Raw genomic sequence first — 27,552 nt, 5'->3', positions numbered from 1 at the left:
AATTATTTATCTGTTCCAAACACTTGCAAAATAGCAGCAATACCATTCAACCATTCCTGCCATAATACATTTTAAATTCTCAATTTCCCAACTACCAGTCAACTGCATACGAAAAAGGAGCAACATCACGTATGACCAGAGTGCTCACTGTTGGTGGAAATGAGTGAAATGATCCTCTGGGATGCTGCAACTCTGAATGAAAGGATGAAAGACCTGGAAGACCATTCCTAGTTGCAAAGTCAGAGGAAAGGACTGAAAAGAGATCTGCTGCTTGTTGTATTCTGTATTTTCTGCACAGAAAATTGCATTTTTCCCAAATATAGTCAGGGTGTCAGTGCATGGGGATTTGGTCATCTTGTCTGAGCCTTCTGCACAACAGTCTTTGGACTGAATCAACAGACTGTGAGAATCCAAAATGCTTTTTTATGTCATTCCAGTTGAAATAAAACTCTCTCCTTGCTGAAAATTAATTATTGAGTGTTCTGCTGCTTTATAATATATTTATGTGCTCTTGGGAACCTCTTTTTGTTAGAGCACAGAAAGTACTGTCTTAAATGCAGCTCAGGCAAGAGAAGTGTCCAGCTCTGCTTTGTGATGCCTTTCCTGCACACAGATCAGGAGATGATGCTATCCACAGGCAGTGGGCACTGCCCACAGTGGGTATGCCTGGATCTCCTGAGCACTGGCTATGAAATGGAAGATAGAGAACCCTGATGTTCAGGATGGGCTGCTGCTCCTATGCAAAGTTCTTTGCTCAGTATGCTTCCCTCAAAATCAGGTTAAATGAGTATAGTGCAAGCCTGCAAGGAACTGTATTCTATATTCTGCTGAGGTTTCCAGCTGGGCTCATCCCCATGGCAAGTGCACCTTCCAGGAGCATGGCAGGCACTGTGGCTGGCAGCTGCCGTAGCCCCCCTTAATTTTGCTTCCCATCCCCAAAGGGACAAATGTGTGCAGTGGAGTGTTTTGGCAACCTTTTTGCTTCTGGCTTGTGCAAGTGTTTTTTTAATGAATGTAATGTTACTGTCATGTTCGGAAAGACCAGCTAAAGAAGTGCAGTCTGGGCTGGGGACTGGATCACAGAAGCTCCCCAGCTCTTGTAGCAGTCCTCTCCACCAGCATGAGCCAGCCACTGAGGAACACATGTCCCTGTCTCAGGTGGCTTTGCTCTGCTCATGGGGCTGAGGGGTGACAGCTCACCCACACTCAGGTCTGACAGATGGAGGCTATGCTGTGCAGCACAGCTTTGCTCTGCCTTCCCTGTTTGCAGGAAAGAGGGCTTGAGCAAGCAAAGATTCCTCACCCCTGCTTGCTGGAGCTCACTAGAGCCAGGCAGAGTCACTTGACTGACTGAAGGTGAGAGATGAAGGAACAGGAGAGCATGGGCTGAAAGCTCAGTGTATTGCTACTCTGGTAGCTCACTCTCACTCTCAAAAATGAATTAAAAAAGTAAAATCCACAAACTCAGAGGGCTGGGTCAGTCCTTCTGTTGCTGTTATGCTGTTAACATATTTTGTGATCCTCCTACACTCAGTTTCTTTCTTCTTATGCTTAACCTTGACCGCTAAGGAAAAAAAAAATCATCTAGCAACTTCAAATTCAGTGATTCATTCCACAAGTTAACTGCATTTTCTAAAACACAGTCTACTCTAATGTCCTAATTGGATGCTTATTGTCTGCCTCAAAAGTTTGCTTTTGGCCTACAAATGGAAGCAGCTGTATTCAGGCACACTTACAGGGCTAGGCCTGCAAACACAGCAGTGATGGACTGCTTAACTGAATGCTAAAGCAAATGGGATCTAGAGGGGATTTCATTAAAACCTTCAAGAGATGGCCTTTTGCTTTGCTTTAATCAGTCACTAATCCCCAGGTGTGGCACAAGAACAAGTGGGCGCTCTGGGTAGAGGTGTTTGGGTGAGTTGACATTAGGCAGCATCCCAGCCTAGTGGTGCAAGGAGAGGCTAGCACTCTGACAAGGCACTCAGAGGGAAAATATCAATAAACGTGAAGAAATAAAGATTAAAACTCTGTGGAGATTTCACGTATGACAAGGCTTATACATGTATGTGTAGTTTCCTTCAGGTATTTCTTTCCTACCTCCAGTTCCCTACTGCCCCTAGCAACATCCTCCCTGCAACTTGTCTGTTCCATTCATCATCTGCAGGCTGAAACAACATACCTTTTGGGTGGAAATAACATTGCTTGAATGCCAAGAGGGAAAAAAAACATCATTATTTACCTTTAGGAAGGAAGACACAGCAAAACCAAAGGGCTTGGATTCACTCAACTCTTTATTCAAAATGCAAGCCCTGAATATCAGCTTGTGAGAGTAACTAGATTTGGTTCATGGCCAGCTGCACAGGCCTGGCTGTGTTCCAGCCAGGGGGCTTTGCCTGCTCCCCCTGCACAGAGGAGGTGTGTGGCTCTGGAGGAGATCCCCCCATGTTTCCCACAGCAGCCTCTGTTTTCACTAATAGCTTCTCAGGCAATGCTGGCCACACCTGGAAACCCTAACATAAGTTTGTCTGCCTAGCATCTTTCTTTAGTCTCTTCTAAGTCTTAAATTTACCAGAAAACTTGCCAGCAAGATTCAGAGACCAGATTGAGATTAATTTAAAATCTGGCCGACAAAAGAAGGCTCAGACAGAGCCAGCGCTGCACTGAATATGTCACCAGCTGCCTTTCTTCTCTGCTCTGCTCCAAAAGACAGCCTACCTACTTCAAACAGGCAGCCTTCCTTTTCCACCTTTCTCACATGTTTTTAAGCAACCTAGTTTCACCAGAGAGCAGTCTGTGGGGGCTGGGGTTTCTTACTTTGAAAATGTGAAACCTTCTGGGCATCAGCTACCAGGAGAGTGCCAGTCACCAAAAGCAGGCAGCTTTGGAGGGTTACCAAAGCTGCTGCAGAGGCAATTCTCCACGGGGAGGAGAAAGGTTCAGAAATTGTTCTCAGCCAGCTTGGTCCACACTGTGAAACCCTTGCAGAAAGGAAATGGTCTTCCTACGTGTCAGTTTTGACATTGCCATCCTGTTTGTTTCTGCATTTCAGCATGCTAATTGCTTGGAAAGGTGGGGGGTAAAAGATCTTATACTTAGATCTTTGTGTAGGTGCTGTTGCTAAGATGCATGATGGAGAAAAAAAGTTCATTTTTTCTTTTGATTTATTCCCATCCTGGCCATACTCTGCAGAGGGGAAGGGAGGAGGGGTACCATTCCCTTGCACACCAACCCAGAGTCTGGCAGGAGGGAAAGGTGCTGTGTCAAGCAGCAGACACCCTGTGAGGGGTGGGGAGAGGCTCTTCCTGGGGCTCTGCCACACCACAGTGATGGCAAAGATGAGTTGCTGTGTCCTGGGCAAGGCTCACCACCATTCCTTACTCTCTTGCTCCATCCTCGCTATGCTCCCTGAGCAGTATCATCTCTCTGCCCATCTCTAGGACTGTGAAGTCAAACAAAAATAAAATATACTTCCCCCTCACCCCCATTTTTTTTCACAGTGTTTTTTGCAGCACGTTGTGCAGAGAGCATGAAGTAGGGCATAAAGTTATGTCTTCCACAGTAGCTGCTTTGTCACCCAGAGTAGATCACTACTTTGCTACCACTAATTTCTTGTCTCTTCTGCAGTTTTGAAATGGGTGTCAAAGCTATTGGATTAACCATAACACTGTTCTGTCCCAGAAGAAAGACCCTTCCTACAGGGGTATGCTGTTTGTTTCTGGCTTTCCTTCTTTTTGGCCAGCTTACATTATTTTTTTATAATCCATGAGTATTATTTCTGAATTGCCTGTTTGTAAATTGCTAAAACTCATTAACATCAGACTGAGCCATTTTCTGTTTATGTGAGAAACTAACTCCACAGTACAATGCTGTTTAGAAGAACCTCATACTGGCTTCAAAATGTGTGTGTGCAGTCTCTAAACAAGAGTTAAACTTGATAGAAAAAGAAAATTCAGGAGATGCAAACAGGAAGAAAAGTAATTGCATGAAGTGCCACATTTTGCAGAAACTAGCTGCTATTTTTACTTTTCTGTGTTGTACTGCTCTCTCTGAAGTTGCTCTCTCAGCAAACAAGGCCAGGATGAAAAACAGGCTGATTAGCAAAATCAAGGCTGCTGAAGAATCACTGATGCAGTGGGTGATGATCTTCCCCTAAGAGCTAAGCATTAGTGCAGCAATGCAGCAGGAGGGACCCAAAATCCTGGCCATGTACAGACAATGGAAGGCTTTAGGTACCTTCTATGAGTGAAGTTTGTTTGGGATACCATGGCCAACAACTGCCATTATTTAAAGGTGGAAAATCTGTTTGTTTCTTCCTTTTTATTTTCAGGGTAGAGAACTGCAGATGCATGCAAATGTTTGCAGAGATTTCCTCATTCTAAGATACTCTACAAATGCTATCATTGTTTGTCCACTCAGCTGCCAGAATCTCTTCCTGAGAGATGTGGATGTGGAAAGTAGTGAACCACTTTCTCTTGAAGGACCTCAAGACCACATTCCTTCAATTGGCCCTCCTGTGCTATGCAGGGAAGGGGGAACTGTTACTCTTCAGTTAAAAACAACCAAACCCAAAAATGCCAAGTAAGTCTGCTGTGGTCATTACACTGTTTATGAGCTGCTAATCACTTCAACAAATGACAAAAAGGGAGAAGGAGACACTATGCTAAAAATACTTAAAAAAAAATTCCTCTTTTCTGTCCTACTTTGTAGGAGCAAAAATGAAGCAATCCCTCCAGGAGTGCTATTACCAGTCCTGGGCACATACAGCCCCTGCACATGCCCTGTACCACTTGCTCAAGGAGGAAGGCAAACAGGGTGGGGATGCCTTGCAGGGCGATTTCCTTTACCACAGGTTCCGTTCTCAGCTATGCTTTTTTCCTAGGGCTTCAGATAAAGGAGAAGTAAATCCTGCTGTTGCAATTATTCGGAGAAGTCGATCCCAGAGTGCTACCAATGTACCAAGAAGCTGCAAACACAAAACAGGGACGTTTTTCAGAACAATGTCTCAAAAAGCTACCTGAAATACAGAATAGAATATGCCCATCTGAATTTAACCTTTTTTTTTTGTGCTTAATAAAAGTGTTCTCCTCTGCTGACACATACACAGTAGGCAATATGAAAGCTTATCCATCCTTTGGAAACAGTTCCTTGTTTTTCTAACACCAAGGTGCTCCAATTTTAATTCAACTCTACTGCTGAGCTGTGCCCTGGCCACCTGCAGTGCATGGGTTGGAACTGGGGAAGGATCAAAAGCCTGAGTACTCAAATTGATACTATTTAGGATTAAATGCTCAGATTTCCTGGGACCAGGTTTCAGGGACGCATGCCCTGGAGATAGCACCTAAGTCAGGGCCAGTGTCAGCAAAAGTTTCACAGAAAACAGACTGGGCTTGAAACCAAACAACCTCACTGGTGAAGCTGATATTACACCAGCTTTGTCATTACCTGTGTGAGCTACAAAGAAGTGATGCCTTCCCACAAAACAGAGGAAGTTCAAGGTTTAGGGCTATTACAGCTCTTGGCGATGCAGAATCTGTGTTAGTGAAACTTTCCCACCTGATCACTCAGATGCCACTCTGACAGTCACAGTCCCACTGCCCAAGATTTTAACGGCTGAGACTGAAGCCCCTTTGCAGGGGGAAGTTCCACTGAACCAATGGGTCCTCCATTTGACTCCATCCACACACCATGCTCACACAAACAAGTTTCCCTTATCCCTTCAATCCTAAGTATCCCATAGCAAAAGTCCCAGACATCTGGCTTCTTTAAGTAATTTAATTGTGCTGCTGTGGCATAATAACATTTCAAGCTGGGGGGGCAGGGGGATCCCAAACAAAGGAATTCATGGGCTTTGATACCCTCACAGTCTATGCACCCACTCTTCACACTGCCTGAATTTCATACTGCATGCAGCTTTGTTTGCAACAGCAATTCCTTATGTCCATTAGTCCTTGCTAGGTGCTCTGCAAGAGAGATGTTAAACAGTAATTTATAGCATTTTAGGGACTGGTGAGAAAAATGTGTTGTAGGCAAGGGGGAAATGCTGAGGCTTGGCAGTGTCCTGGAAATGGAAGCAGCTAAGTCAGACTGCCTGAGAGAAATGCATGCTTGCTCCTTTGGGAGCAGCCCCAGGCAGGGTCTGAGCCATCTCACAACTGAAGCTGCCCATCTTGCTCACAGTTTACCAGAATATGGGAGAATGTCTTTTTAAAAAACCCTCTGGCAAAGGAAAAAAACCCACACTGTCTTGCAAAATACCCAAGATCAGTAGTGTCAATAACTATCTTCAAGAAGCAGAAAGAACACTGTTGGTTGGAGCTGGGAGAAGCAAAGACTAGGGGAGAAGATCAGCTCCTGAACTCCTTCCAGTAGCTGAAGAAACTGGAAGCACTGTTACACAAAGAAGTAAAGGCCTCTAAACTGAATAGTCCACAGCTGGGATTATTAATGTGAAGGAAAAGCATTCATCCACAGACATCATTTGTTTGACGATGTGACCTGGGAGTTTAAAATAAATCACCTGAGGCTTTCAATCCATTTCCAATAATCTATCTAAAGGGAAAGAAGGGGAACTCATATATATTTTTGAAATATTACTAAAATAATGTTGTGAATCACTTTTCAATATCTTTTGCCTGGGGTGGAAGTCATACAGATGAACAATGAGATGACTTGCTTGCCTGTTATTTCCTCTAACACCCACGATAGTTAGTATTGGAGAAAAAAAGTATTATTAACAAAAATTATGGTAGAGAAAATTGAGATGGTCTTGTGGCTTTGACATAGGCACTAGAATATTGTCTAGACCTCTTGGGTCAATTTTAAAATTTGTTCATATTGATAAAAGTATTATATAATTGATATCTGACTCTTAGTAAGACATAAGGTTTTGATGCTTCGTAGGATTGAGCATAGTTGTTGGTTATGCTGGGGATAGCAAGCTCCCATATTATTATAGTATTCAGACTGCTTCTCTTTAACAATTTATAGAAACAACCTGAGGTACTTCTGATAGAAACCCATGGGATTTAATCATCTAAGGATGAAACATCCATCCTCTATTCTTTGCTGATAACAATGACCTCACTGGATAACAGAGGAATAAGTGACAAAAGAACTAGGAAAAAAGAATGAACACAAAAGCGACCAGACATGAAGATTTCTTACTGAAGGAGAAACATAGCAGGGATACTTAAATTGCTTGAAACAGCAAAAATATTCCCATCCCAGTAAAGAGCCACTGGAATGTGCTGGACCCCTCAAGCAGTGGGAGAATTTAGCACTTGGCTAAGTGTCACTGAGAAATAAATTTAACAAGTAGAAATCCAGTATTACTCAATAGCTGCTCTAGCAAAACAGCACTGAGTCTAACCTCAAGAGATCCTGTATTCCCACTGCCCTCCCCTAAGACTTCAGAATCAACCATTCTTGTATTATTCCCAGTTGCTACTTTTCTGCTCTGTTCTTCAAAAGCCTTGTATGTGCTTTGTAGGTTAAAGCAGCACTCTGATTCACTCAGCACTGACTCACCCAAGCACTGTCTTTTGCAGCTTCGCTGTCTTGGCTGTTGGAAGGTGGTTTTCCCAAACTTACTTCTTCCTATTTTCTGCTTGTTTGCTACCTAGCCTGCCCCTCCTCATTTGCTTCCTCCATTCTGCAGCCTCACTTCATGACACCTCGTTCACAACAAAGGTGAAGAAGAGGGCTTGAGTGCTGCTCTTACCTCCTGTATTTGTTCTCTGTCCCTCAAATGAAGTAGCTACAGTTTCTCCAATCTTTTCGTTAATTTCCCATTTCCTAACCCTCAGAACAGTCTGGTTGTTCCCCTCAGGAACATCACCCAACAGTCTCTATCCTCCTAGAAGTGAGAAAGTGGTGTCCTGCCTTGGCAGAGGCCTAATTAACCTCAAACACTGCCTGAACACTTTGTGTCTCTGCCTTTGATCACACCTGATGGCAATCTGTCTGCTGTTTTTGGGTGCTGTTGCTGAATCCCCTTTTGCTGTCTCTTGCCTTCTTTCTGAAAACATGCTAATAAAGTAGCCATCCCTCAGCCTGCATTTATAAGGATTATTCCTACTGGAGCATAATACTTCACAGATCATTCTTTTGCATTTAATTGTTTCCAGACTGCTTCTCCAGTTTGTAACTATAATTTGAATTTTGATTCTGTCCTCCAGTGTATGTTCTTGGAAGCCTGGCATCTGCAATTGTAATGAGTGTGATCATATCTATTCTGGGATATTAAATATCATCTAGGATATTAAAGTATATATTGAATAATACCAGATCCAAGGCCGAGCCCTGCAAAATCATGCTTGACTATTTTCTTATCTTTTGATAATGAGCCACTTGGGAACTACTTAACTGAGTACAATTTTCAAGATTATATTAATTCTGCAAGGGTTTCATCCAGCATGGTTTGCTTACTCCCTTTGAATTGAAATAATATTTTGCTATGAGAAGATAATAAGCCAAGTGATACTGGAATGCCAAAAGGCTGTCTTGGAGGAAGCCAGAGTTGCCTTTGATGTGCTGGTGGGATGTGCTAGGTGTTGTAGATTGCAGTGTCACACCTGAGTGTACAAATGCCACTCACCTCTGGGGCATGCCATGGTTTCTCTGCTGACAGCAGGGTGGGGAACTTGAATGGACACCAGGAGGGCACCAACATCACCAACAACACCATGGTTGTGTGCCATAGTGCTTGCTCACTGTAATGTGCATCTGCTGGGGAATTGAGCAAAAGGCTAATGTATTACAGGAGACCTAAGGAACTACCGTCCTGTCTGCTGTGTGAATGGTTCCTGGAGCCAGCCCCTTTTTCAGCCCTTGGAATTGAGTGGTGTCTATTTCACAGCCTTGTGAAGATTTGTGCACAGAGCTCTTAATGTCTGTGAAGTTGTGTGCAGTGAGTCATGTCTTCTACTGGCCTGCCCTGCTGACTCTTGTTCTGGACACTAAAACAGAGAAATTATCCCAAGTTTTTTCTGGAACTGAATATTCCTACTTAAAAATTAAAAAAAAAAAAAAAAAAAAGAGTGCTTAGATTTTTTGGCAAAAAAAGTGCAAAAAGTTTCAAGAGTTGGAAAGAAAAAAATTCTACTAAGCTCACTCAGACACTGACACAGACTGTCTAAACATAATCTAAGTCCCTGGAGTCCCTGTAACTTGCAAATGAGTTTACAACTAGACGAGTTATTATAACTCTATTTATCAGGTTTTTGAGGAACACGCTTTGCTGGAGGACTGACACTGCAGTAATGTCCAGAGCAAAACTTTTACAAGTACTCCAAATGCATATGAACACTCACTTTCCCAACTGACCAGCATCAGCCACCTTTTTCTACATTCCCTTTCATACTATCTCCACCTCAGAGTCACCTGCCCTTCCTTCATCACTTCTTCCCCTCCTTTTATTTCCATGTAGATTATCCCATCAAATGTAATCTTCACTTCCAAAATAGCCTCAGAACAAAGCAGGGCACTAACTACCCCCATGATCTGCAACTTTCTGTATCTTGAGAATCTTTCCAGTTCTGGAACAGGAGGAGATGTGAATGCGGCAGAGGTGTTTCAGACACAGAAAATGGCTAATTCATCTCTCCTGCTCCTTGTGGAGTTGTTGGTAATTTAAGGTAGGGTTGAATTAAAACATCCCCAAAACTTCTAAATGGCACAATATTTTACACTTCCTTTTCATTGGGAATGGCTTTTAGTCCTGTATCTGGAGATAAAACACCAGAACACTTTTTTCTGGATCAGAAATCCTAATAAACAGTTACAGGAGAAGAGTAAGGTTGGAGTAATTTAAAGAAGGTGCTGTAGATGTTGTCTCCTTTAGCTTGATCCACCCTTGTTTTTGACATTTCCCTGGGCTCCCCTGCTTTTTGTTGACAGATTCTTAGAAAATGGGTGGTGGCTTTTTCTGAGAACAGCATCAGATGTGGTTACATGAGAAATAGTCACATGAGAGTTTTGCAGTGGATGCAAAATTGAGGGCTTTTATTTTTGGTGTGGAGTGGGTCATTATAAGCCAACAGGTGAAAAGAACTTACTGTGTTTCAGAGCAGCTCAATAAGTATGAGGAAAAATACTTCCTGTGGGTACAGAAGGGAAAAACCCCAGATATGCTACAAAACAAAGCAGGGAGAAGGTGGCTGTGTTAGGCTGATGGTTGAGATCAGTAAGCAGCAAAGACAAACAGCCAGGGCAAAATCCTGTTGCCCTAAAGGCAAAGATGGTGCAGAGGGAAGGGGAAGCTGGGCATCCATGTGAGGTGGGTTGTTTTTGTCTGTGTTAATTCAGCCTGGCCCAAGGGAAAGGGCACTGTGCTCTCCCGGGGAACAGATCTCTGGAGGAACATCGCATGCTGCGAGCAGTGCAGGTGAGGCTGCTGGCAAGGGAATGATGTGGCAAACGGGAACAAATCAAAGCAACTCCTCTTTCTGCATCTGCAGCGGAGGCTGAGTCATTACCATTCATCACTAGACCGACTGGTGTGTTAATTCTGGTGACAGTTGTTTTCGGGAGAGAGGACAGCTTTTGATGCCTTTTAATTCCTGAAAATAAAAGAAAAAAGGGGTGTCAAGGTAACAGGCATCCGGAGAGGCTGACTGAAAACAGTGGGTAAGGAAATAGCTTTAAGTCCCAGGGAAATGCAGCATAAAAGAGAACTGCCACAATATCCAGGACAGTGTGGCTTGCTCCTTCACATTTCTGAAGGAAGCAGCAAATGGCTAAAACTTCCTATGCCCATGTTACAAATGACCTCAAATTGCAGAACAACGCAGGAGAGTTAGTGCTGCAGTATTTTCTCTGTGATTCTTCCTGCTGGGATGTCTTTCTGATTTGAGTATTCACATCTGTATTTATAGCATTGTTCATTTTGCAACTTATTCTAATCAAGCCCAAAAACCTTCCTCAACAGGGCAGAAGCCTCTTCTGGCCCCAATCCTCAGAGACTGACAGGCTCCACAGCACCCTGGGGCAGTTTAGCCATTGACTTTACAAGATTTCTCAAGATTTTTGCCAACCGCTTCCTGCTGTATGAAGAAAACCATGTGCAGTGGCTGCCCATTGCCAGGAGTAGGTCTTACCAGGAAGCTTTAGGACAAGATACACCTTGTGGCTATCTCTCCTTCAGCATTTCTCCTTTCCCTCACCCCCAGCAGTCATTTCACATGCTGGCCCCACCAGCCTCTGCAAGCCCAGGGGTTCCCAGCCCTGACCCTGGGAGTCCCGGGGCAGTCCCTGGAGAAGTCCCAGCATCCTGTGCCAGCATCCATTCCCTCCAGACTGATGACTCTATTCTGCAGCTTTCATGTCTCTTACTATTCCTCTTTTCATAACCCTCTCTCTCTCACTGATCCCCTCTTCTCCTCATCAATAATGGTGTTTCTCTCTTCATCACTTCATCACTTTCTCCATCTACTCAGCACCATGGCAGGAGGGCTGTACTGAGGCAGAGGGATGCTTTTGTTGAGTACCATCTAATCAGAGATGGTCCTTGCCTGAAAAAATAACTTCAAATAAGCAGAGCAAGAAAAAGACTGAGGGAGGATGTCTAGAAAGGAGGAGTGCCTTCCCCAAGGCTGTCCAGCAGGGCCAGAAACAAGTTCTCTTCTCCTGCCTGTTGAGCCAAGCCGTCATATCCATGGGGATTTGAACAAATGTAATTTTAAAGCAAAGTCAAGTTTGAGGGCAGCCTGTTTGGAATGGAGCTCCTTAAGGAATCTTGCTGCTGTGGCAGAGGAACAACCCAGCAGGCAAACCACAATGCCCCACTAAAAACCAGTCCTGGGATGCTCTTGGGTTCAACCACATCCACCTAGGAAAACACAGCTTCCCAACCCTAGCAAGGCGGCAGCTCACAGGTTGTGCAACCAAGACACCTGGTGTGACAGCAAGGGGAAGTCATGAGCAGGTGGGATGCAACACCACTTTCCAGGGACTCTGCACCCAGAGGAAAACTGCCTGAGCTGGGACAGGTCTTTTCATCTTCCTATGGTAACGTAAGTGCTGCCATAGGATTTGCTAATGAACATGGACTGGGCTGGGGTGAAATTAGGTGCTTCAAATGGACTTGTCCCATCTTTAGTTCAAATTGTGCAGTGCCTTGCAAACACCCACTGGTAGAGCTTTAAAAATCCCAACATAATAACGAGAGAAGAGCTCATTATATTTGTGACTCATCTGCCGGAAGCTGCAGTGAGCACGGCTGCTGTGCTGGGATTCTCGTTTCCAAGGGTGTGGTGACACGTGCAATTACTAGACTGAGTAATTGCTGCTCAGTTCAGGTTTACTGTCATTACATTCTAACTTCTGATAGCAGAGCTGTTGGGGACTGCCTGTGCTAGGTTCCACAGTGGACAGACATATATATGTTAAATATCCCTGAGTGGAACACTAAGACAGCAGGACTATGCAAGGTTCAGACACGACCTAAAGGCCAAATGTATTTTTGTACAAATTTAGAGTAAATTAGTCTGTAGGTTAAGTCCTCTCATAAACTGAGGGACCTGACACAAAGGAGTCAACTTGCTTTATAAAGTTCAAGAAACACAGTGACAGGACAGACCAATATGATGCTGAATTAGTAGCGACAGAGATACTCAAATAATACGCCTATCATTGACAGACAGCAAGCTTTACTTTGGTGTTGTTCTGTTGTACACATGATCAGGAAGGTCCTTAGGTTTGGTAGTGCACCACAAGACTGTGATTCAGATGAGTGTAACTTAGAATCGTGTCCCTGCCAAGGCATCTGCCCATGGGACAACTGCTATCACCTAGAGTTTTCCAGCTTGTCCACATGTCCATTGCTATGGGCAACTCCAGCGTGGGTGAGAAAGTGATGTCACTGCCACCGTGCTAAAAGAAAGATTAGTTCCATGAACATGACAGTGAGAGAGCCTGGGGGATTCTTCCTGTCACACTGTCCCTGGGGTGAAAGGGAGGAGTTGCTCTGCAGTCCGAGCAGGGTGAGTTGTTGCCCGCTCTACCTCCGTCACCAGAAAACATTCCCATTCATATGCAAAATTTTTAACACCCCAGGCTGACAGGGCTGCCGCTGCTGCGCAGTTATGGCACTCAGCAACAGGGCAGGGTGCATTTCGAGCCTGTCCTGCCTCCTCTGCTCTCAAAATCAACTTCTCTCTCAGCAGTAACACACCCCACCTCAAAGCCCATCTCAAAGGCTGACTGTAAAAACAGGAGGTGTCATTTCTGTGAATGAGATTGTTTTTGTAACTGCAGAAGCGGAAGCTGTTACCACCAAAATATTTAGGAAACTGGTGAAAGGAAACAGTCAAGCTTGTAGCACAGGAACAGGTTCAAGCACTCGGCTCTGGCTGCGCTCTGAGCTGCATCCTTGCCACAATGCAGCACTCCCAAGAAGATTTGACTGCACTCGGAGAAGAAGATGATTCCTTTGGGGAAGGTAAAGTAATTTTTTATTAAATTAATCCTTCTCCTACTCAGACTAGAGACCGGTTACTAGCCTGGGTGGTATTTCTTGTGTAAATCTGAAGTTGTCTGTGGGCTTCAAGGTCACAGGGTGACCAGACTCTTTTTCTCCTTAGAGAATGGAGAAGAAAGGGATCACAGATACAATAAAAATACTTTCACACTGCTTCAAGGAAGTTACTGCAGAAGAAAGCTGGGGGACACCCAGTGTATTTTCTACTGTGGATGCACTGTGCAAAGCAGCACATTGGGCATTCAACACCACAGGTGCAGCTTAAAGTGGTAGCGGCTCTTTACAGGGGCTAAGGGTGACTTGCTACTTAAATTATCTGAGCAGAATTAGTGCCCTCCTCTCCAACTGCCACAACCTGAGATACAAAGCCAATGTCATAATTTCTTATCCCTAAAACTGCTTCTGCTGGTGCTTGATTCCTGTTGCTTGCATCCTATACCATCATTTACATGTGTACTGAGTGCTATCAAGTCAAAAAAGCAGAAACACAGATAAGAGGGCCCAGAGGAGGAGGAAGAATCTGGCCCTTGCTGTTCAATTTCTGCCGCCTCTCACTGCTCCCCTTTGCACTTGAGCCAAGGGGAGAACTTGCTCATGCAAATCTTCTCCCGGCCCCCAGCCCTCCGCAGTTTCTAAGGGAGTTGAAGGCACAAAGAGCTGCCTGGATCTGCTCCAAAGACTGTGAACCTTTAAACTCACTTTCAGCACAGCTTCAGCAAGCCTCATTTAAACAAAGCTCAGCTGCGGTTGGTATGGAAAACTTAGCAGTGAATAGTGCCAAATCAAGTTATCTGAGCCCCAGTGAAAGGCATCAGCTCAGAAAAGAAAGCAGTCTCAATGATGTTCTCTCCATACTCAAATACATTTCTCACGTCTCTATGCCCCCACTTTTCACCCTGTATCCCAGTCTGGGCTCAGATGGGCAATGAATTTGCTGACAGGAGAGGTCAGTGCATTTGCATTGTAGAAGAAATCCTGGTAGTCCAGGAAACACCTCATGCCAGTGGGCAAATCAACTGGCATTGAAAGTACCCCAATTGCATTTGCTGCATCCTGCATTCAACACAAGTGGATGCTGTTTCCCCGGATAATCATCCACATGCTCTGACTTGATATGGACGTTTGCAAGTGCTCTGAAGAGCCAGTGGGTTTTTAAGCTTCTTTGCTGTTTCTGAAACCTTTAGCCCATGTTCTTAATCAGAAACGTAGAATGTAGCAGGGAAGGAGAGAAATGTGGGGAGGTTAGTTGACATATAAATTGTGTTATCTGAAGGGAATGATACAACGCTTCAAAAATCTGTTCCAGCCTCTCAGCTAAGTTGTTTCTGGCAGGGCTGATCCAGAAACAGCTAGAGGAAACTCTGCTTTACAAAGGCAGGAACATTTTTAAAACCTCTCTGTGACCCTTCTTGGAGCAGTAGGTTGGAATAGATGATCTTCTGAGGTCCCACCCCACCTGAGGTATCCCATGAGTCTATGAGTTGGTGACATCTTCTTCAACTCACCTACATGTAACTGGGAGCAGTTGTATCCCAGCTGCTCTCTCAGACAGAGGGATTGTTGGCTCCCAAAACTGCCAGCTGGAGAGCCCAAACAACACAGGCACAGTGCTAGACTTTCCCTTCAGCCCCTCTCCTTTCTCTTGAATGGGTTAGCAAGGAAACATTAACATTTTTGCTGCTATTTCTGGAGCACTGTTGACCCTGGACAACCCAGTGCACTCCCTCAGGCTGGGTGGGATCTGAGCAGGGAGGAGCAGGGCCCGTTTCGGTCACAGGCAGCCCCCGCCCCGCTCATGCCGCAGGCTTAGGCGCCAGCCAAAATTTAGTCGCAGCCAAAACTCAGATTTTCAGGCCAGATGGAGGCACTTGTCAGGCACTAAACTCCCAGCTCAGTGCAGACCTCAGCTCTTAGGGCATGACCTATTTTTTATTATTTTCCACATCCACCTTGATTTGGAAAGTGATGATGGCAATTCTCTGTCCACCTTTTTAACTCATCCCAAGGTTTAGCTACCACCACAGCTATATTTTATTGATTCTAGCACTGATCTGTACACTTTTTTGGAGTTAGTTTCCTTCCTGTCCAGGAGAGCTAAGATCTCACTACTGCTTGTGCATATAGAAATCTCATATAACTATCTACAAGCAATATTCAGACCACTTTCATCCTTTGCCAAGCAGACTGTTATCAATGTTTCCTTATAATCTGTTAAGTATTTTCATGGGTTTTGAGACCAGTCCCTTGGAGAGATGTGGACACCAGCATGGAGCCCAGTGCTCCAAAACTGTTAGATCAGGAACAAATCCAGAATACTCATACTTTTTAAGTATATGTATATATAAGTATATATCAGGATCAGTTCAAGGATCTGCTGAAGTCCTTTCAGGTTGCAACATCACATGAGTGTCTGCTCTTCTCAGATTTTTCTCTTTAATCCTCATGTCTTTCAGAGTCAAATTTCTCAGGACAAAGTCAATGCTATCCTGTCAGGATGGCTTATCTCCCTTGCTCCCAGCTATGCCCATACTAAAACCAGATGAATCACCTCACTTCCTCAAGTAGCCTAGAAATTTTCCATTTCTCCAGATATTGTGCCATCTGCATAATCAGTCAATCACTGTTTAAAGTTCCCTTTCAGGTCACTGACATAAAAATAGTTCAATCCCATGAGGAAGAACCAATCTTTATATGTCTTCTCTAGAAACTAGCATCTTTGATGATTTCTCAGCTGGGTTATGTGTGTAAAGATCTCATGCGGTACAAAGTTCTATTTCTTACTAAAGTCTGAGCACAATATCAATACAATTATTTTCTCTAAAATCCTAATGGTTGCCACTGATTTTATTCCATCTCCTTTAATTTTGCTTATATGACTTCAACATCAGCTATTCCTTGACAAGGCCAAGACCACTGCCAGGCTATCATATCATTAGTGATAGGATAAAGTTCCTATCACTATAGGATAGTGAAGTTCCTAGGATAACTCTTATCAAAATTACAGCTTTAAATTCTCTTCTGGGAAAGATCAAGGGGGAAATATTTTCCCATTGATATAGACCATGAGATGGCACTGATATTTTCCCACATGCAAACCAAAACATTTGTTGAAAACTTCCGTGTTTTCTTCAGCATTATTCATAATACCACAATTTTCATTTACTTATGCTTCAATAGGCATTGTTTTTCCTTATTATACCTTGAAATTGCAACTCATAGAGCTGGGTGTGACAAAACAGGCTAGAACTATCCTCACAAAAATGCAATAGGCATTCAAAGCTTTGAAATGTTCATCCTCAAAGAAACTTTGTTAGCTCTTTCCCTAGTTTTGTAATAACAGTGCCTTGCACTGGCATGGTGCTCTCTCCTTCAGAGGTTTTGCAGAGATTTTGCAAGTGACTGTGCTTAGGTTCAGTGAAGCACAACTCCCTCTCCTCTGCAACGTGATCAGTGTTGAACATGGCACAGCTGTAGTGTGGAAAAGTTTCAAAAATAAATTCTTTTAGCCTTTTGAAAGCACAGGGAATGATAGGTTTAATTTCTTTTAAGCCCTATTCACTATGTTAACTCAAAGCAAGTGTCTTTAGTTATTTTACAATTTTGTTAGGTCAAAACACCCACTTTGGGGAAAATGCTGTTTAATTTTTAGTGACTCTAAGTGCCTGAGATTCTGAAGTAATATTTCATTAAAAAGAAATCCCTTCCACTAGCACTAGACTTCCCCTCATTACTGCAGCCTGCAGTGATGGTGTGTATTTTCCCTGACTCTAAGATGACGAGCCAAGCCCAGAGAGTGAGGGAGATTTGAGCACAAGTCAGCTCTCCTGGCAGACCCTGGTTTCCCTGGGAGGAGAGCTGAGGGCTCATACAGAGATGTGATGCCACCACACCAGCACAACCTCTGACAAGGACCAGAGGCTCAGCACAGAGCTCCTGGATCAAGCAGACACATCCATGAGTACAATTTGCAAGCAGTCAGCAAACATGGCCAGCATATAACAGAATTATAGGATATGCTGAGTTGGAAGGGATCCATCAGGATCACTGAGTCCAACTCCTGGCCCTGTACAGGATACCCCCAAGAGTCATACCCTGAGTATGACTTAAGTGCTCAAAAGTATCATTCAAATGCTTCTTGAACCCTGTCAGGCTGGTGCTGTGACCACTTCCCTGGGGAGCCTTTTCCACTGCCCAACCCCTCTCTGGGCGAAGAACCCATTCCTGATATCCTGCCTAAAACTCCCCTGACACAACTTCATGCAGTTTCCTTGTGTCCTGTCACTGGTCACTACAGAGAAGAGGTCAGTGCCTGCCCCTCCTCTTCCCCTCATGAGGAAGTTTTAACTGCAGTGAGGTCGCCCTTCAATCTCCTCTTCTCCAGGCTGAACAGACCAAGTGACCTCAGCTGCTCCTCATACGGCTTCTCCTCAAGGCCCTTCACTGTCTTCACAGTCCTCCTTTGGATGTTCTCTAATGGTTTAATGTTGTTTTTATTTTGTGGCACTCAAAGCTGCCCCCAGCACTCAAGGTGAGGATGCCCCAGCTCAGAGCAGAACAGGACAATCCCCTCCCTTGCCCGGCTGGTGATGCTGTGCCTGATGCACCCCAGGACAGGCTTGGCCCTCCTGGCTGCCAGGGCACTGCTCAGATTCAACTTGCCATCAGCCAGGACCCTTTCCACAGCATTTCTGTCCAGCCTCTTGTTCTCTACACACAACCAGGACTGCCCCATCCAAGGTCCAGAATCCAGTACTTGCCCTTGTTGAACTTCTTACATTTGGTGATTGCCCAGTCCCCTAATTTGTTGGGGTCTCTCCGCAGGGCCTGTCTGCCCTTGGGGGAGTCAACAGCACCTCTCAATTTAGTATTGCTGGCAAAATTGCTTGGAGTTCCTTCGAGAATTAGGTCCAAATATTTTGTTAGCATTGACCACTCTATCCAAACTGAGAAGGCAAAGGAAAAATTGAAATTAAGCTGTGAATTATTGCAGATCTTTTCATGCAGCTGCTCTTCACTGACCTCCCATCACTTCCCACTTCCTGTATATGCCCTCTGGTTGTACATGGGGTAACCATATCCTCCCTCTCAGGTCAAAGCCCACACAAAATCCCATCAGTGTTTCCAAAAAATGGGGTGGGGGAAACCAGTGCTGTCTTTTTCGTTACATTCATTAAGTGTGTGCTACAGTTCAGTAGACCAGAGCTGCATTTTAGATGGTGCACTGCACAAAGTCAGAATCCCAGGGCCTTTTCCTTGCCCAGGACTGACATGCTCCTTTTGGCATACAGATACCTGCCCATCAAGGCTCCTGTGAGAACAGTAACTGCATCAAATGTTTAAAAAGTGCACCAGATGCCTTTACATCCTGGCAAAGCCTGCCTGTATTTTATAAGAGAGAAAAGAGCTTTAGCTTTGGGGTTTGGGACCAGCTTTGAGGCTTAGCTGCAATGTAAGGTAGCTGCTCTACATGGTTATGTGCTCTGTCTGCACATAGTGAGGTTAGAGATTCAGAGAAAACTGAGGAATAAAGTCTTGGATGTTAACTTATAGTTGAGACTCTTTATTCATCAACAATTCAGGTTAAGCAATTCTTTCCCTGAAGCAATACTGGACACTGTGCTTTTCTTGGACATACAACTGCAGTGGCTTGTCCAACGGGGCCATCCATGTCACAGCTTGTCTGTGACCCATGGGACCAGGTTTCTTTCCATGCTGTATCTAGCCCTGTTTTGGTGAGACCCCTCAGGTATGACCCCTTCCCACATAGTACATCAAAGTGGTGTAACTCTAAGAGAATTATGTTTTCTAAGGATACCTAAATGTTCATATCAGTATGGTATTCCAGCAGATGCCTACCTCAGAAATATACAGAGATACTGTTTTTCCAGTGTTTTCGTCCCAAAGAGTTTGACATGGCTACTTTTTATCCAGCATACAGTTCCCTATACTTCGGGAGGCTGTTGTAAGAATGAGCAGCCTTTCAATGTATCAAGCATGGCAGCTTCTCCTTCCTGACTGCTGGGATACTGCAGATTAGTGTCCTGTAAAGATTTACAGGTCCCACCAGGTCTACTTGTCCTTTTGGTTTATCTCACATTCCTGAAGAAAGTGTGTGCTGTACTCCCTCCAGCCCAGAGGATGAGAAGTCCCATCACCAAGGCAACAGTGTCTGCTTCATCCGGATAGATGGATTGTAGTGAGAGGTATTTGGCCTATAAACTCAGATTGAAGCACCTTTCTGCAAGAGCATGATCAGACCTATTTAACATGCAGGACAAGGATGGCAAGGAAAAAAAGGGTGCTGTCTTATGGAGCATTTTTGTTATTCCTGTTTACACTAAATGCTCCACTCACCTGCTTCTTGCAGCTGCTTCGTTTTGGTTGCGGTCCATGGGTGGACTCAGAGTTATGCAGACGGGGGAGAGAGCTTTTTGTGGTCAGAGGAGTCAGCGTGAGACGCCCATCCCCACCCCAGGCGCCCCCACACTGACCCACCCGCAGTGCTCTGGCACTTCCAGCTGTCATGGGCAGCTGGAGGGTTATTTTTAACAGGGCATCGCACTCCATATATGAAGCAAAAAAGTTTGAGCCTATGAGCCCCCCACAAAAAAAATTTAAAAAAAAAAAGGACTGAAATGAGAGACACTTTCTGCTTTGTTCTTTCTCGATTTTTTAATTAAAGACCTTTGATCTTTTTGGTGCTTCCTTCTCCCTTTCTGGAAGGAAACTTTTTTGGTTCATATCTGTTGACAATACTTCTAGATCACTAATAATAACAACAGTGAGGGGAAAATCCAGGTCAAATAAACAAGTGGCATTTAACCAGCCCTCAGAGAAAAGAGGAAGGTATGTACAAGCCAGAGAGAAACCACTGATCAGGTGTGCTTAGGGCGCCTTCTAAGCTTGCAAAACAAGTGTCGCACCAAAGGCTGAAGCAAAGCTGCATTTCTTTTCATACATTTTTCCCCTCCTGGTTTTACATAGCATCTTTACCAAGTTCCAAGAAACATGAGCTTTTTGTTGCTCAGTCCCATCATTAAATTCACAAAATAAATGTGTCTTGGCTAACATGAGTGGGTGGCATAAACAACTTCACCCCTTTAATAATTTGAGGCACAGCTCAGCTGCCTGTGAAATGAGCTTCCGCCTGCCTGGATGCTGAACCAAAGCCTTGTGGTTGGTGTACCATGGGTGTGACAGGCACAAAACAACCGGGTCAGGAAGTGCAGAGGTAAAAGGCGAGGAGCAAAAACAGTCTGTGTGTATGGATGGGGGGGGAGAGAGAGGGAGAGAGTAGTCAAGCACTTGACAATGTCTAGAGGCCCTAAAAAGTTGATGGTGGGAAGATTTCCCAATAGTAGGATTTCTCCTATATCTCAGCATTGCTTGTTGGGGTGGCTTGTCAAGCCACATAGAATTTTAAGCAGTGTGTTGTTGATCTGGCATCCAAGAGCAGGGAAATGGTTTGAAGCAAAGGTTTGTGCTGATATTCCTGTGTCTTTGGCAGCTGGAAAACAGGTGAAGCAAACCTGCTATGGAAATCCTGAGCAAAAAAGGCTTTAATCTACATAACTTAATGGGAGCTGGTATTGGCATAAACTCTAGTTTAATTGCAGGTAGCCTGGGAATTGGAAAGTTCAGAGATGCAGAGCTTGGAAATGTTACCTTGAGTTCTAATAGCTGATAAAAAGGTTGGAAGGCAAGAAGTGAAGTAGAAAGCTAGGAAGCCATGGAGAGTGAGAAAATAAACTGGTACTTTGGGGGAAAGTCCACTGTGACCAGTCCTTGCCTGAACAGATAAACAGAATGGATAAACACATCTGGCTGTACTCAAATTGGGTCAGTTTGAATGACCTCTATTCCAGCCATCTCTGAGATTTAGTGTTCTAGCTCCTCAAACAGGTTACCTTATGTTCCTCTTAGTCATTAGTGAATGTGTTCTAGAAGGAAGGAGGGCAAAGATTGAAACTCCTCCAGGTTCCAGTTCAGGGCATGGAAATAGGGATCCTTCACTGCTGGAAGACCTGGGCTCTTTTCTGACCATGGCAGTCCCCTGGTGCTAGCCTGGCAGCAGCGGGCACAAGTGTGGCTGATGCTGTGGGGTCCACAGCCCAGCATTCCCGCCCACAGGACAACAGGAAGCAAATCCACTGCAGGAGTCAGGTAGACTCATCTTTGTGATAGCAAAGATTCACTGAGGTTCACTGAGGAAGCCCTGCAGCAGCTGCTTACCATTAAAGTGGTATTTACTTGAGCTTTGCCTCCAGCCAGGATCCAGTAGCTAAGGAAATGCCCATGTGGGCCTGGGTTAGGTTTCCCCAGTGCACAGTGATGCTTTTAGTTATGCCCTACTGGGAAAACTGCCTGCACTTGGTGCTGCTTTGTCGCACCTTGGAGGAGGAGCTCAACACCCAGCTCCCAGGGGGAGCTCCTGTATCATCACTAATCAGAGCCCTGCCCTGGGTTTACTGCCCTTGTTGTGGCATTGTGTGAGCCTGCCTGCAATTAACCACAACCCATTCGATAAAAAAGAAAAGTCACTCAAAATAGTCCAGAAAAATAAATGCTTGAGCCCAAAATCCCAGGTGAAATTACCACCTTCGGAAGCAAACCCCAAAACTGCCCCAAAAACTCACAGCTCTCTAAGGTGCCTATAGCAGTGCACACAAGGGCTTGCAAAAGCTCCCCTTTCATCACACCAGGCTGTTCCCCAGGCCAGCCCTGCCTTCCTGCCCTCCCTGTGCCTAGGGGAAGTGACCTGCAATGATGAGCTTTTGTGCAACTGATCCTCTCTTCATGCTGTGTAATACCAGAGTGAAAAGCCCCCCATTCTCCTCATCCCCCGAGGTGTTCACCTATGGTTCAGGTACGGCAGCAGCTGAGCGGCATCCAAGAGGCTCCCTCGAGGGGTGTCACAATCACCTGTGGCAGAAGAGAGAGGGACAGCCTCTCTGAGGGGCTTGGCAGGATGGCTAAAAGCTCTGTGAATATATTTAATATATGTCATTAATGCAGTCATTAAATTTTCAAGGACTCCTGCAGGACCTCAGGGAGATGAGCTTGTTAAATCTCACACAGGAGCCCCATGGCTTTCTCAAATTTGTGATTAAGATGCCAGTGGCTAACAAGGCTGGCCAGCATTCAGATTCCATGGCATAACGAGCTTTGTTCACATCCTTCTCATTTCATGGTAGCTCAGAGCAGTGGAAGAGCTCTGTTGTGAACATGGATATTGTCTACAAGGCACCATACTCTTTTTTTAGCAGTTTGCTGTGAGTGTGTAGAAGTGCAGTTTGCCATGACTGTGTAGAAGTGCAGTTTGCCAGCTGAGAGCTCCTGTAAGTTTTGGAGTCCTGCTCACTGTCTCCACACTGAACTAACAGATTTCCTTTTCTTGAGGGTCTTGGAGAAGAGAGATACTTTATAGATGTAGATAGATTTGAAACCAGATAGCGTCTCTGAGATCCTCCTCCAAACACATGCAAGGAGTGCCATACTAGCAATCCCAACACACACTTAACAAGGGAGGTTATTTTTTTTTTTTATTGAGAGGAGTGGGAATGTTGAAAAGAATCCACACAAAAATATTCTCAAAGAAAAAGAAAGCCACAGGACAAGCAGAGCAGTCCAGCACTGCTGAGCTCAGCTGTGGAGTTGGATGTCAGTAGCTTTTTTTTTTCTAATTACCCCATTGAAACGCAGGCACCTTGGGAGGTCCTGATATGCTCTGCCTCTTCTGTCACTCTGGGGATCTTCCTGCCCAGTCTATTCCTGATGCCTGTTGTGAGCCAAGGAAGAGTTAGCTTAATCAGCAACACCAGCCTCTGAGTAGTGCCAAGTTGTTGTCATTAATCACTTCAAAAATCACTGCACTGAAAATAGTGCAGGGTCAGATGTTCAAAAACTGGCATGGTTTCACTGGTGTCATTTAACCTTAGCCAAAAAGCCAGAACACACCCCTAAAGAAACACTTCTTATTTGCTTTACGTATTATGTATTAATTTTAAATCCACTTACACAAAGCTGCTCTTCACCCTTCCTAGAGGAAGTAACTGCTATGAATGGTCAATCACCTCCAGGTGAAGGCAGGCTGGACCAACAAGGAACGTGTATCCCCCTAAGAGATGCGTGGGGGTACTGGTCTGAGGGTTTGGTTGGAGCTTCTCTGTGCTACAGACCACCCTCTCTCCCTTGGAATCTCAGTCCAAATATTTGGCAGATGCACTTGGGGCTCATTACATTACAGAGGCAGCATGTTCACTGCGCTCCCCCGAATGGCATTTTGTGTGTGCTGCACTTGTTTTGTATTTGCTATATTTAATCCACAGAAATATGCGCTGGGGAGGAGAAGAGGGAAGTGGTGGTATCTTGGAGGCAGGGAAGAAATGAAAATAATTTCTCAAAGCTGCAGTCCTCTGTGCAGAATTTTGGCCCACAAGAAGAAAAGAGGAGCACAGTCTCCGCACCAAGGACCTCAACGGGTCACCCATACTGCAGTTTATCTGGGAATGATTACAAGGTAACTCTGGTGTTACACTAATGTAACTAAGGATGGAAGTTGCTTGTAGCCTTTGCACCTGAGGTCTCCTGGGTTTCTATTATGAAGCTGTCCTGTTAGGGACATGCAGGAAGACAGGTCTGCAGCACTGCAGAATTCGTACATGGAACTAGATTTTTAAATATCTGGTATTATTTGCTCCTTTGCTTCCTGCTTCCACCCCAGCCTTTGCAGCCTTCTTCTACCTGACCATCATTTTCCCCAGTCCATGCTCATCATCCCTGCAGCTCCTCCCCTTCTTGCCATGACCTGTGGGCTCACAGAGCAACAGGAAGGCAGGGCCTGTCTCTATGCTGCTGCTGGGGTATGCAGCAAGGCAGGCCAAAGTCCTGGGTGCTCCTGACTTGCTCTTTCAGTCATGGACTTAGGATACCTTTGATGTTTGCTAACATGTCCTACAGTGTCTTGACCTATATAATACAATCTTTCATGATCCTTGGTCCTTCCAGGCCAGTTGTCTGCTTCACATCGTGGGGTGGAGGAGAACCAGAGTGTGCTTGTGCATGTATAAAGAAAGGTTTTCTCCTCCTCTGTGCTTTAGAGCTTGCCCAAAATTGCCTCAAATGTAGGTGAGGGTGCAAGGTGAACATGGGCTGGGGCCACATTTTAACTATAGTCCTTATGTCAGCAGCAAGTTTCAGAATCAGGCATTACTGCTGGATAACATGGGAAGAGATGGTCACAGTTCCTAAGAGAACCCCCAGATTCAGAATCTCAGCCTGCGGTCATGATGGACGGTGAAGGTTGTGGCAGGGACACTGGTCTGGGCATTTGAGAGCCAAGAAACAAGTAAGAGGCAAGAGATTATCTAATGATTCAAGAGGATCCCAGCAAGGAAGCTAGGAACATATTGACTTTCTGTCTACAAAGCTGAAACCATTCCTGGAAATGGTCTAACAGGGTCCTCTTGATCTTAAGCATGTTGACTGTACTAAGACAGTCCTGAGCAGGAACCTCACATGCTGCAGACCCATGGAAAGCAATGTGTTCCACTGCCTGCACTCCTCTGGGCAAGCTGGTTTTATGGCTGTCCAGCAACAGGACTTCAAGCCAGCCTATTACCAGCAGCATGGATGACACTGTCCTGCAGTCATGCTCCCAAAAAGCAGGCTGATGGTGCCACACCTGTCTCTTCAAGTCTCCAATCCCTCCTGTAATAGCTTTGATCATCTCATAGTGTAGCTGACTTCCAGCTGCCCAGGAAAGCAAAAATTACTTTACAGCAGTTTTTCAAGTGCCTTAACTAGAAAACAAGGACTGATTTTCAAAAACAATAAAAGGGGAAATATAAGGATAGAGCTGCACTACTAGACACACCATCCACACACTTGGTGTGCACGTAAGAGCGGCTCAGCCAGCCCTGGTTGCTAAGCAGTCTGAGAAACTGGAATGTGCTTCTCCCTCCAACCCTGTATGAACATTGCCATGCAAAACCTCCCCAGAAGAGGCATCAGTGCTGATTTTGAAACAGGTTCTGGAGAAAAAAATGCAGTCAGTGGCTCTTTTGTGCTGCTCCCCTAAGTTATATATGTGAGGATAGGTAGGATGTGTGCTTGTGCATACACCTCCCTCACATGCTGCCAGAGGCACAGCCCATTGAGGGGTTCTTGATCTGAAGGCAGCTATCTCAGACCACCACAAATGCAGCTGAAGGTGACTCCTTTTTCTGTCCCTGGCCCTCTCCCTCTGTATCCATAGCTGTTCCTTGACATACCAAGTGCGTCCTGACCACCATGCCACAGGACACAACTACTGCATTATGCTTTGGTCATTCCCAAGGATACAACTGTGCTGAGCATCTGGCCAGAAGTCCAAAATGAAATTTGTTCCTGAATCACTGCAGAAGATCAGCACTAGTAACTTTTCCCCATTAAGTGCCCCAGAGCAACAAGTGGAAAGAATTGCAAAAGCACCATCATGAGAAATGAGGAACTTGAGGGTGGAGCAGGAACACAGTGATGGGAAGTAAAAGGGGGGAAATGATTGCACAGTGGTTAGAGGAGAGAAAAACAAGTAGGTATCAAATTCTTCTAGAAAGAGAGCAAGAAGTGCTACAGGATGGCAATGAATGTGCAACAAACTGGACAGAGAAGCTATAAGGAACAGAGACAATCCAAAGAGCAGCATGGGCAGGGTGCAGTAGAATTGTGGCTACAATTTGACATGCATAGTTGGAAAGAGTAATGGCAAACTTGCATACGGTCAGAATGTTAATGCATACATCTTGCCCAGATTGTTCATGGCAGGTGTCAGGGTCTTGTCTTTTACCTCTCCCCTAAAAACTTTCCCTAGTGATGGTTCCAGCATCTGCCATGTTCCACACACTCAAATATGATCATTTACCTATATTTCTGGACCAAAATCCCCAGTTAAGAGGAGTCAGGTTTGCACCCTTTGTTTCCACAGAAGACTTCCCTGGGTGTGACACCTACTGGAGATGTCCCGTGGGATGTCCATCAGCAATATGAAGATGCCTTGTGCATCTTTTCTGAGCATGGGAGTTACACAGAACCACAGCAAAGACAAGTTACATCAGGAAAAACCAGGTATAAATTGTTTTCCTTAAAGTCTAGGGCAGGCCTGATCTACCTCAGACACGCAAAGCTCAAAGCTGTGGTCTGCCCAACCATCCCCCAATCTCCTTTGGCCTCCTGTTGCTCTGAACATGCTAACAAGAGACCTCCATGCAAACTGCTGTCTGCATGGTCTGCTGAGCATTGCCACCCACTACCAGTCCTTGCTTTCAGGTGAATGAAATCAGCCAGGCCTAAGTCTTTGTGTCTGCATAACAGACATCCATCCCCACAGCAAGCAGGGAAATTTCAACAATATTCAGCTTTTTCAGGGGGTCCACACAGAGCCCTCCCACACAGTATCTTATGGGGAAAAGAGAGTTTCCCCCAGACCTCTGTCCAGACTACTGGGTCATGCTCCCCCTTTCCAGGTTTGTCTAGTCTGCAATGGGCCTGATAGCCTCCTGCTCTCTCGATTCAGGGGATTCAGTGGGCTGGAGTCTGTGTGGCAATGGGAAAAGTGAAGTATCTCTCAATATATCCACCCCCCCAGACGGATGTGTAACTGATGCATATCAGTCAGAAAATCCTGCTCAGCCCTTTCAAGAAGCTTTCTGAGTGCCTGGGAGGAGCAGAGCATTTAGGTATTCTCAGACTATAATCTCTTCTCTTATAATCCTTATTTACTCTTTGGCCTGGAAGCAAAGGCTAATAGAAAGCAAAGTGCTTTAGCAAAGCTCAGCAGGTAATTTAGTGGCTCTGGTTTAGTTGTCTCAAGTATAATGTGGGGTTACCATTGCTGAGAATAAATGTTTGTGAAGGTGCACTGGAGCTGTCTCAGAGACAGAAGTAGACCATAATTGTCAATTACTGCTTTGAAAAGGTCACTGTTTTCTGGAGACAAAGCTAAAATCAGCTGTTGTCACTTAGAATTTCACTGGGGACACTCATGATGACCTATTTTTAACATAACAGAAGATTACGCTGCAATACCGTGAATAATT

The 27,552-nt window shown here is 44.9% G+C and overlaps 1 protein-coding gene across 2 annotated transcripts in view; it reads left to right on the top strand.

Moving 5' to 3' along the window:
• RIPOR2 (RHO family interacting cell polarization regulator 2) overlaps positions 1-27,552 on the top strand; it is a 107,174-nt gene that overhangs the window by 25,814 nt on the left and 53,808 nt on the right. The window contains exon 1 of one of the 2 annotated variants that reach the window (XM_021528658.3): positions 13,054-13,438. The exons of the other annotated variant lie outside the window; for it this stretch is intronic. Coding sequence (XP_021384333.1) covers positions 13,378-13,438 — 61 coding nt within the window. The 5' untranslated portion in view covers positions 13,054-13,377. Of the gene's footprint in view, positions 1-13,053; positions 13,439-27,552 lie in introns of those variants that run through there. 2 annotated transcript variants of the gene reach the window in all.

The sequence above is a fragment of the Lonchura striata genome, chromosome 1 (assembly GCF_046129695.1).
Source record: "Lonchura striata isolate bLonStr1 chromosome 1, bLonStr1.mat, whole genome shotgun sequence".
Lineage (NCBI taxonomy): Eukaryota > Metazoa > Chordata > Aves > Passeriformes > Estrildidae > Lonchura > Lonchura striata.
The sequence above is the reverse complement of the archived record's forward strand: the minus strand, read 5'-3'. Positions and strand labels throughout refer to the sequence as shown.